The 11,370-nt window shown below is 43.4% G+C and overlaps 1 protein-coding gene across 1 annotated transcript in view; it reads right to left on the reverse strand.

Annotated features, from left to right (window-relative positions):
• Positions 1–9,065: 9,065 nt before the first annotated feature.
• MXD4 (MAX dimerization protein 4) overlaps positions 9,066–11,370 on the reverse strand; it is a 38,238-nt gene continuing 35,933 nt past the window's right edge. Inside the window, exon 5 of the mRNA XM_009643187.2 lies at positions 9,066–11,001. Coding sequence (XP_009641482.1) covers positions 10,853–11,001 — 149 coding nt within the window. The 3' untranslated portion in view covers positions 9,066–10,852. The remainder of the gene's footprint in view (positions 11,002–11,370) is intronic.

An 11,370-nucleotide genomic window follows, 5' to 3' on the forward strand; every position in this document is an offset into this window, starting at 1 on the left:
GGGACGGGGCTGTGCCGCTCCTCAGGGGAATCGCCTCAGCCCCGCGGCCTTCCCCTCCCCTCCCCGCCGCCGGTGAGCCTCCTGGGGCCTGCTGCGCCCGGCGTCTGCGAGGGAGGGAGGGGACGGGGGAGGCCTGAGTGCGGCTGGACGTCGCTCAGCTTTGGCCAAACCGGGCCTCAGAACCGTGCGTCCACCTGCCTCCGCGAAGCTGAGAGACACGGGTAACAGCGGCCACCAACCCAGTGTCTGCAGCTGCTGTGTTAGTGGTTCGTCCCTGCCTAGTCCTCTCAGTATTTTTTCATGGACTTGATGAGTTTGTCTAATCCCTCTTTGAACCTGCTGATGCCCCACAGAACTTCACAAGGCGACAAGTTCCAGAAAGTCACTACCTGCTGCTTAAAAAAGCACTTTCTTGGTGGCTCTTTAACCCTCTCCTCATCAAGTGACCCTCAGCTCCAGCATTGCAGGATGTGGTGAACACCACCTCTGCGTTTACCTTATCTGTGGCCGGCATAGCATTTTAGGAACCACCAGTAAATTCCCCTTTGGCTCTGTCCTCTCCAGTTTGGAGAGTTCCAGTCTTTGGCCACTGTAAAGCAGGTGCTCCGTTCCCCAATTATTTCAGCTGTCCTCCTCGGTACCTTTTATAACACCACTGTGCCTTGCTCAAGGTGCAGAGACAAGGCTGCACGCAGTCCTCAAGGTGTGGGTGCACTGAGGTTTTCTACAAAATCCTTGTTTCCAGTGCCCGCCCTTACGGTGCTCCCGTTTCTTGGCTTTTTGGCTGCTGCTGCTCATGGAGCCACTGGAAAGCTCTCGGCAATGATTGCAGGACCTCCTCTGCGTTGCGAGGGCTGGTCCCAAGTCAAGCGTCATGTAAGCTTCTAACAGTTTGAGCATCCTTTAATCGCCACTCCTTGTGTTTAGCCATCTTTGTTTCCTGTTTACATGTCACATGCCACATTTTTCTGGGCTTCCCTACTTGCCTTGCAAAAGCCTCCTTAGCTTTCTCATGAAGTCATGCAGGGGGGAGGTTTGGGCCACCGTCTTATGTTTGTCTCAGACATTTTACCCAGGCTTCTAGTACAGTATTTTTTAAGCCTTCTGGGTGTTCATAGGCTTCTTGCTTTTGAACTGCTCATTTAGGGTTTGCAGGCATTTTTCCCCATTTTTGTATAGGTTGTTTTCTTAAAATTGAGGATCTGTCTGCTTTATTTGTCTTGCTCTCTTCTCACAATGTTAAGCTTAATTATATTGTGGTTGCTACTATGGAGCAGCTCACCCACTAGCAGCTCTTGAATTAGATCCTCTGCACTGCTGAAGATTAAATTCAGAATGGTGTTTTTTTTTTCTTGTGGTTTCTAAGGCCAGTTATTGTAGAAGGAAATCACTGATGGCATCCAGAAATGTTATCTCTACATTTCACCCACATTGACCCAGTCTGTATGTGGGTGGCTGAGCCCTCCCACTACACGTCCTAAATGTGCAGCTTCTCTAATCTCACTTAATGCAATTGTTGAAATGAATCAACACAGGGAAATGAGCAACCTTGCAGCTCAGCACAGCTAAGACTAACTCGTGTGAGGTTTTCGAGATCAAAATCAGCACCTGTATTGCCTGCAAAGTGCAGTTTGGTGACTTCTGGTATCACGTGGGCTGTGCAAGACACACTTTTAAATTAAACCCTGACCCGGCAGTGGGTTCTCATGGGTAAAAAGATCTGTAGCACCGAATTCCTCCCCATCAGATTACAGCCTGATACGCAGCTGCAACTGAGGCTAGCTGAAGTTTTCAAATCTTCTAGCAGACAGAGTGCATCATGTCATCCTGATGGGGAAGGAACAAAAGCATTCACCAGCTTATTTCGTAAGACGATGCCATTTCAGTTCAGTCGGTTACTTGCACAAAAACCAACTTGTCCTAAGTAGCATTTCAGAGGCTTATGCTTCGCAGCACCTTTTTTTTTTTTTTAAATTTCATAAGTATCAGTGTTACTCATGTAAAAAACGCCTGAGTAAAAGCAAATTTTAAACACCTAGAAAACTTTCTAAAATTCTGCTGTCCTGAAAGTAGCTCTGCTACTGAAGCCCACATCCTAGATGAAATAAGACGTATCTGATAAAAAATTGGCTATCGTTTGTCTATCGGATTGTCCATCGGGATTGCTGCAACTAATGCCTTCACATCCCCATGCGTCCGGTTCCTCTCCCTCTTTCCAGACTCAAACGCATACAAAGTTGCACTTCCCTTGTGCCCTTTCACAAAACTTACGTCCCCATCTGTTCGCCTTCAAGTCCCCATGCGTCCGGTTCCTCTCCTTCTTTCCAGACTCAAACGCATGCAAAGTTGCACTTCCCTCGTGCCCTTTCACAAAACTTACGTCCCCATCTGTTTAGCTTGGCAAGCAGGGCTATATGCTCATTCTGTAGCTGGTTTGGAACTACGTACGTGCTGGCCAGTAGCCACCTCTCGGAAGAGTGAGGAGCTCAACTGGGCCAGCTTTCGGGCACAGTCAGCACAGGAAATTATTTCTCTTTCTATCCAGACATGGAATTTTCCTGGAAGTTTTCACCATGGGTTATCATTGCAGCCTCCATCCTATCTCTGCTTTGTCAAATTTGGTGAAAATTAGCCTCAAGGTTCAAAAGTTATCAAGGGAAGGAGGAGGGGAACAGATGGACGAAAGAGGAGTTGACAGACAGCATGATCTCATAATCCCCGCTGGCATAGGAATTCAGGCTAGAAATATTTTAGGTCAGAACATTGTGCACTTAAACTTCTCATTTTGGAAGAACAAGCCTCTAATGCGAAGCAAATTTTCATTTGTTAAGACCATCAACTGGTTTTTAGGGCAGAGATTAAACAGCCTTCCCCTGCAAACATGCTACAAACAAGTCTTCAGAATTTCCTACAGCCTCTTTCCCCACCCAAACACAGCCCCATGTGCTTCAGTGTTTGCTTTTGCAGCTCCTTATGGGTCCTTATGTTTTTCTCTGATTCATTTTTTTCTTGGTTGTGCTCAGTCAAAATGTAATTAAAGGCTTACCTTCCCCTTTGTTTCCATACCTGTGTCCTGAACCGGAGGGGTTGCTTGGATAGCATATTGCCTTTGCAAGCCATTTGATGGTGGACTCCAGCAGATTAAGACATAGACGTTTCTGGAAGGATGTCTGCAAGCTCTGCTCTATTCCATCGACGCCATGTTGCATTTGTTCCACTGCAAAATCTGATGTCATTGTGCCTGATACCTCAGAGAGAAGCTATCATTACCCATTGGCCAAGGCTGTCAAAAACAGGCAAGGAGCGCAGTTGCCATCGTATAGGCACTGCAGCTGGCCAGTATAAACGCTCCCACTGGGATACATCTGTCACATGACAAACTCTTATAGAAATGTTTTGCTTATTACTGCTTTAGGGTTTTGGTTTGCTTTGTTAAAAAAACCCAAACAACAACAACAAAAAAACCTAGAGACAAGACATGGAATTAAGTTTTTAGCTGATGAACTGTAACAGTGTAGAAGCTTTTTCATTTTGCATCACACTGCACATCTGCTCCTAGCAGCAGCAGGATGTTAGAGGTCCCTGCTGCGGGTTTGCTGGAGGACCAACTGCTCCTCGGAAGCACCCTGTCCTGAAAGGCAATTCATTGCTTTAAGCAAATTTATATTCTGAATTAAGCACAGCTTTTGAAGTGCCATGTGAACTTACAGCGAAGTCAGAAGATGGAAGTTTGGCACCCGCTTGCTTTCCTACCCAAGCACACACATCTTCTCTCTAGAGGAACGGTAGATTTCATTCAGAGGCCTTGTACTCCCAGAAAAGCAGGTCAAAGGGATTGGTTTTATTCAGCTTTGTTGGATTTAATGCCATAAATAAAAAAGAAGCGCCTAAACGTTTGGCCTAACACTCCTAGTGTATTTAGACATATGATGCACAAGGTTATTTTTTTTTTTCTAGAAAATTGTTTATTCTTCCGACCCTATTCTGGGTTAAACCCCCACGTGGGGCTGATCAGCCAGGCTGTCCGCAAATGGGTTTTGGTCGTAAGAAACAGGACCTTTGTGTGGGAACGTGCACCAGGACTGCACAGGGCCTTGGCAAGGACCCTGAAGGACCAGCCCAATCCAGCTGGCTCCTCCCTAGTGGGGCAGTGGAGGCTTTGACAGAGCTGCCTCCTCAGCCTGGGGCGAAAGGAGATGGGCCTCCTACCAGCAGCAATCTCTGCTATGCCAAACCCAGCTCTTCTGGCAGCAGTCATGCCAGCCCTCCACTCCTCTGTCCCCCGCACCATAACCACACCTTTCCTGCATGCCACGGTCCTTAAAAACACCAGGTAAGTCACAGTTGCTAGAATAATAATAGTAATGGAGAACTTTGCCATTGAAACCACTTTAAACTACCTCTTTTAGAGGAAGCTGATGGTTATATCATCATTAATTTAATTACAATTTAAGGCTCTTTGCCATTTAAGTAGGCTTTGACAAAAATTTTTCATCCTGATCAAGCTTCCGGACTTTTAATCTTAAATTTGAAACATCCATCACTAGCGAAATGAGGAAACTTACTTTTCTTATAAACAAATCATAAGACATTACTGATGTCAGGAAAGGAGCTGTACAGGTCACAGGATTTACATAAATAGTGCCACCACATTTGTCATAATTCTGTTACCCCACGCAGTTCTGCCTTGTGCTGAGAAAAGTAGTGCTGTCCCAAAACACAGCGCTGCTAAATGTTTCTCACAGCTTTCTTCCTGTTGCAGATTAATCTGTAATAAGTTAGCGATGTGCTGGGTTGTGTTTTCTGCTTGTTCTGTTACAGTGGTAATTCCAAAGAAAAGCAACGGTTTACTGTGCTTTGCACATGAATATTTTTACTGATTCAGCAGCTCAGCTTGTTTGAATTGAACATAAACATACTGATAAGCTACTTACCATGGTTTCAACTTAAAAACTGCTATTTCTGTGTTTTTAAGACATCACTGTATTTAAGTGCAACACGCTTGACAAACTGAAATAAAACCCAGTGGATGCCGCACACTAGGGCTGAGAGCGTAACGATGCAGTTCGCAAAAGCATTTCAATTCTGCCCCTCCTCTCATCTCTCCTAGTAACAAACCAAAACGCCCTTTTTTTTTTTTTTGTCTGGCTGTACATCACTTGTGATGCGAGTTTCACATTTGACAAAATACACATGCAGAACTTGCGGGCTGCCTTTTCATGCTTTTTGTTTCCTATCTTGTGCAGAGCTGGAATGATTTCAAGTAGAATTACTTAGAGCAGACATTAACACATTTCAATTTACACTTTGTTTTACAGGTTGGTTTGCCGTTAGAAATGTAAAAGTGGAAATTTATACAGCACCTACGGTTAGAGAGAAACAATGTTAATTGACTATCGGGGTTACACTGGGCCAACACATGTAAAAGAACTTTAATTTAAGTAGCACTCCAACCTTCATACTGTAGTATTAATTTGAATTGCTAAAACCCAGTGAGCTCCCTCCGAAATCATCATTAAGCCTACCCGAAAAGATTAGCAAAGAGAAGAAACGCTATACACCAAAAACCAAATGATGAAGAATTTAAAAAAACCTGAAAACCACAACAAAAAGGTATAAAAATTTGTATTTATACTATGATGAGATAACGATACAACACAATACTCTGCGTGCACCGTGAGGTGCGTGCAGCTGAACCCACACAGTACAACGCACCTGGCAGACTCCGAACCCTTCCTTTGGCTCGGGCACAGAACCCGCTCGCTAACACCTTCAGGCAACAGTTTGACCCGTAAGCCACAGAAGGCTCTCTGTCACTGCCTCACCTGCACCAAAATGTAATCACTTAAAAACCTCTATCGCACAGACCCTGTCAATGACGTAAATCATCTGTATCCATGCTTTTATACCTCTCATGCAAAACGGCAGGCAGGAATTCTGCAACTGGAGCAACCTCACTCTGCTTTGCCGATGGGCGGGCGGCCGGCTGGCTGGCCAGGCCACCCCAGGCACCCTTTGCCGGGGGTAAGGTGCGAGGCTTTGGGCAGAAGAGACAGCCAGGGTGCCCAAACAGCTTCTGATCTTAGAATTCTCTTTCACAGAGCCCCTGCATTTTAATTCTAGGTAGTTAACGCAACACACTTGGATGTTTCTTTTGCAGCTACCAATTAACAACAGTGCATTTAGTCAGCCACTTAAGCAAATTGGCTCATTTCATTGCTGGTGAAATTAATTTCTGATGTGTTTGCCCCATTAGTATTTGTAGGGAGTACAGCTCTTCCTTAAAGAGTATCTAAAGGGATTCAATTCTCCTTCCACTGATTTTGGCCAGTGCGAGTTAGGGGATTAAATATCTTACCACACACCACCGAGGGCCTCTAATAGTTAAAACAAAATTAACAGATTTCTGAAAGAGTAATGTTATGCAGACATTCCTTTAGCAACACCGTCGTAAAATGAAATGTATCAAATTAATGTTACTTGATTAAAAGCTGCGATGTGGATCTTTTCAAAAATGTGTTTCTTTTCCACAGAGCTGATCTGCAAGGATGAAAAATTGCATTGCTAAGTACCAGTCTGCTAAAATGGTGAAATAATCGCTTGTCGCAGCAGCGGAGGCTGCTGTAAATACCTCCCAGGAAAGCAGAAGCACGCCCTGCGGCTAAGCACACCCGGGCTGGGAACCGAGCAGGTCTGCAGGCCGAGCTCACGCCTGTGCAACTTCACCTCTTTCCATTTCCCAGTTTTCTTCTGGCATTTGAGTTCAGCTACGGAAATGGGTTATGCGGAGTCCACAGTCGGATGCTCAGAATACTGGTATTTATCGCAGTAATTTAGTTGTGACTCAATAGAAGTAACTTTTTTTCTTTTAAAACAAAATGATGTTAGGCTGCATGTGGTGTAGCTAAACCCATGCTCAAGAAAAGTAACACCATTTAAGGTGTTAGAATTAAGTCTTAATTCTTTAAGTTAGATGCGAGCTGCATTAGGTTTTGATTCTTTTCCCATCCCAAATCTTACACTAAGAAATTAGGATAGAAACTAATCTATAAACACCAGATGAAAAACTGTCCTTCTCAGGGATTTTGGGTGGCCTTTTTGTTTCTGCCTTAATCCAATAAAACTCACTCTGAACTGAGTTTAGGTTTTGCACAAGCCCATAGCAATGTGTTGCAGTTTCTACTGGCCGAACCCCGCTCTCTTTTGAAGACAAATCGATCAGCTGCAGCGGGCCTGGGGGGTGCAAGTCGGGCAGAGAGAGGACGGGCGTGATGGAGGAGTCGTCCTCCGAACTGCCATGGAGAATCTGCAGAAAAAGGCGAACAATTTTAGGCTGGTTTTTTTTATGCCTCTCTCCTGTGATGAGAGGGTGCGCTCGTGGGGCTAGGGGAAGAGCTAACCCAGGAGCAGCAACAAGGCGCCTCTCCTCCGACACCTGCGTGCCGCAAGGGAAAGCCCTTCCTTCCTTCTCCCACCAGGAAACAGGCCAAACCTCTGCGTCTCCATAAAAAGAACTTCTGGATGACTTCATCTCCCCAGAGCCTTTTCCACAGAGGAAAAGACCTAGCAGCCCTGTAATCTTGTCCCTACTACTCCTTCTTTTCCTATGGGGTAATTGCAGAGGAAATAGATTAACCGAGCACCTGCTAAAAGCACAGTCACGACACAGAACGGCAGAGCTGCCGAGGCGGTGGTAGGATTTAATCTCGCAGCAAGCAGTACGCTTTTAGCAGTCACGTTGTGATTACAGGTACAGTTGCACGCGCACAGACGGACGCATGCATGCATGCACACACGGAGCACACACACAAATATCCAGCTTTAAAAAAAAAAAAAAAAAAAAAAGAGTAATAAAAATAGAGCACTGTTTGCATCCCGAGGTGCTACGGCCACAGGCAGCGCTGCGCTGGATGCTGCAGGTGAACCGTGTCCCTAAAGGAACGCCAGCGCCCCGACTGTCACCCAAACCAGCCGCCAACCCCCACGCTTGCAGCGGCTCTGCCATCGCCTTCAGCTGGGCTGCGCCTGGCTCAGCTAGAGAAAGGGGGCTGTGCCTCAAAATACCACCTTAAACTGGGCTGTACCTCAGGGAGAATGACACAGGCAGTACGGTGTCAATTTTCCTTACCGCCGTAATAGCCCCCAGCTGAAATAACTGAAAAAGTAAAAACAAATAAACCCTTTTTATTTCCACTCAAGATTATTCGAGTAATTTTTATTGAAAATATAAGATCTACAAAGCCATGGATACCCAGCGTGGAAGAACTCATTAAGTTAGCACATTCATCTTTAAAAGGAAAATTTCAGGTTGACCTAAGGTACAATAATGTTCAATTTAAAATCTCGTTTTTCCTTCTGTAAGTTTCAAATCTCTTTTCATTAGGAGGTTCTGTGCAAGAGCTGCTTGTCATGAAAGGAAACACTTTACAATTCATGAATGTGTTCATTATATAATAAATGAACAGCAACAATATACTAGCCTTTTTTTTTTTTCCTGTTAACAGTCGTGTGTTAAAGTAAACTCTTTATTTTTTTTTTTTTTTCCCCATGATTTGGAAATTAGTTACGTATGCACCAAAGGAGCTAGTAATTTCTGCTGCTTGTCAGCTACACACAATGAGTATATTGCTGTGTGCTTTCCCCAACAATGAGGATTTTAGTAATATGCAAGGTGTATAGAACATAATACCAAAACCTGCATCACAGAAAAGGTTAATTGTTTTCTTATTCAGCTGCCAGAGTTTATAACCTCAGGCCCCTCCCCAGAGCCAAAGTAGGGGTGGCCATCCGTTAGGTTATGTAGTTAAACATAGACGTTTTCCTTGTTGGCAAGTTCCAAGCAGTAAGCGAGAGTGCAAACAAGGATCTGTAAGCTGCCACAAAATGTATTCATATTTCTACTCCGTGTTGTAAGAGCCAAAGGGAGGACACGCATGTCAGATGTCGAAAGAACAACTGAATCTTTGTTTTTGATCGTTATGGTCAGTCTGTCATGAGGTCTTGTATCCGAATGCTAAAAATGGCACCACACTTGGGCGTCCCATAGCCTTACACAGTACGTTGGCGCTTCCCTAGCCGCTGAGCACTGGTCTCACAGAGACCCTGACTTGATAAGCAAACAAAATATAGATTCGGGTGCTGAAGAATCCGAGGGAGGGCTTATACAGACAATTAACCCTCGCACCAAAACCTAATTTTATGATTTTACTTAAAGCCACACTGAATCAGTTGTGAGAGGGTGAAGATATAAATACACCTCTCTGCTTCATCCCTAGGAAGGTGGACAACTGACCATTCGAACAGAGGGTCTGGAAACAAAGCTTAGTTGTCCTTTAAACAATGAAAAGGAGAGGCATACATAAATGGTCACCAAGGCACAATATGACAAAGGTGGAGAGTCCCTGAGACTCTGTTCTGGGTCTGTACCATTCCCCTCCCTATACAAGTAAATGAGAACATTTAGGAAAATATAATACAAAATCTCTTACAGGAAATATAGACTACACTTGCTAAAATCACTTCCCTAAAAGTGTTTATAGCTTTTTTCTTTTTTTTTTCTTTTTTTTCTTTTTTTTTTTTTCTTTTTTTTTTTTTTTTTTTTAAAAGACCTTCTTTAAACAGATAATGCAAAGACTGGTCCATTTTTTTCTTACCCGGCAAGCCAAGCTCTAATGACTTCACTAAGCAGAAGTTGTATTAAAATACATCTTCATAGTATTGCTACAATTTGGGTAAATATGTTCTGAACAGCTTGATGAGTACTAAATAAACTTTGCTGTTTTACAGCATACATTTTCATTTTTTTTTGCACTTTTTTAAGAATAGAAAATACAATTATAGTGTGCAAAAGAAAAAAAAAGATTAATTATCCTCTAGCTGAATACTGTAATTTTAAGCCATGCCTTCCATAAAAATGTATTGACATGTGTAAATAGAAGAAAAGAAAAAAAAGATACAAGCAAACAGAGATTTTGTTTCCTTGCAAGGAAAGGTTAACTATCACAAACTGGATCACTTGAGTTCTGCATTCTTCAGACAAAGAAATGAAAAAAAAACCAACCCAAAAAACCACTGAAATGCTTCAAACGTCATCCAGTCCACGATAACAGGTTAAAATTGCAGTGTTGCTTTCTGGTACTCCCGTTAGCATGGATAGAATGATTTGCTGCTGGTTGGATACTGAATACAAAAAAGCAAAAGAAAGTTGAGATCATCCCACATGAAGTCATTATTAGAGCTGGCTTTTCCCCCGTTTTGAAGTACAGTAGTGACTTGTAAATATGACCTTTTCCAAAGATCATCTGAGATTTGAAGATTTATCTGCCTACTTCACCCAAACAACAACTGCTGAAAGAATTTACTCGATAGAGCCTGCTATACAGTGTTCAAAATGTTTGGGATTTCTTTTTCGTGAAAAAATACCACAAAAAGTAGTTTTAGGCTTTTGTATCTCCGAATCACTAACACATCGTAGATTCCATTTATTCTTCCATGTTTGAAATGGTTTCTGCAAAATCAAAATAACTGTCAAACTCCCTTACGCCATGCTTCCAACAGTTCGAATTTAATACTTCTTGAATGGAATGACATAATTTATTTTCTTTAATTTGCAGTATGGCTACATCAAGCTAGCTTTAAGTCACAACTGTACCTAACCACAGTTCTCTGCAGCAAACCCATGATTTACAATATCTAATATTGCGGTTACAGTGCAGGGAACCGTGGGTAAGAAACCTCCATGCCAGAGTACTGTGGTTGGGGTTTCCCGGAAGAGTGGCAGTTGACACCTCTGGAATATTCATATATAAGTGCTTCAGTCAGATGGTCCTGAGTTGGAGGGGTAACTCAGGCACTATGAGAGCCTGGCATTCAGTCTGCGGGAATGTGTGTAACCTCCGTCACTCGAACCGCTTTGCAAACTGTAGTGGTCTTCAGCATCACTGGCGCTTCCAATACTGTCCATTTCACCTGGAGTGAACTCCATTCCTTCAATGTCTACTTCTAAAGAAAACATAAGAAGGCACATTTTCAGAAAGGAAACGGTTGTGGCAAGTAATCATGGGCCAGAAACGCCTGTGTCAATCAGCATTCAGGGGAAACCCGAATCATACTTCATTTTCTGTAATTAAAAAAAAACCCCAACAAAACCTGGAACAGTAATTCCTGAGGAAAGGATCATCTTGTCCACCTGAGAATTAAAATCCCTTCTGTCCTCATCCGCATAAATATACTGCATGACATCAATACCAAATGCTGTCACAGAACCGTTCCAGCCTGTGCCTAGACACTGATCTTAAAAAAAAAAAAAAAACAACCAAAAAAACCCCAACCCCTCACAGGGCACAGTACACACGAAACTGCACACGCATC

Source organism: Egretta garzetta, unplaced genomic scaffold (genome assembly GCF_000687185.1).
Source record: "Egretta garzetta isolate BGI_Z169 unplaced genomic scaffold, ASM68718v1 scaffold107, whole genome shotgun sequence".
Classification (NCBI taxonomy): Eukaryota; Metazoa; Chordata; class Aves; order Pelecaniformes; family Ardeidae; genus Egretta; species Egretta garzetta.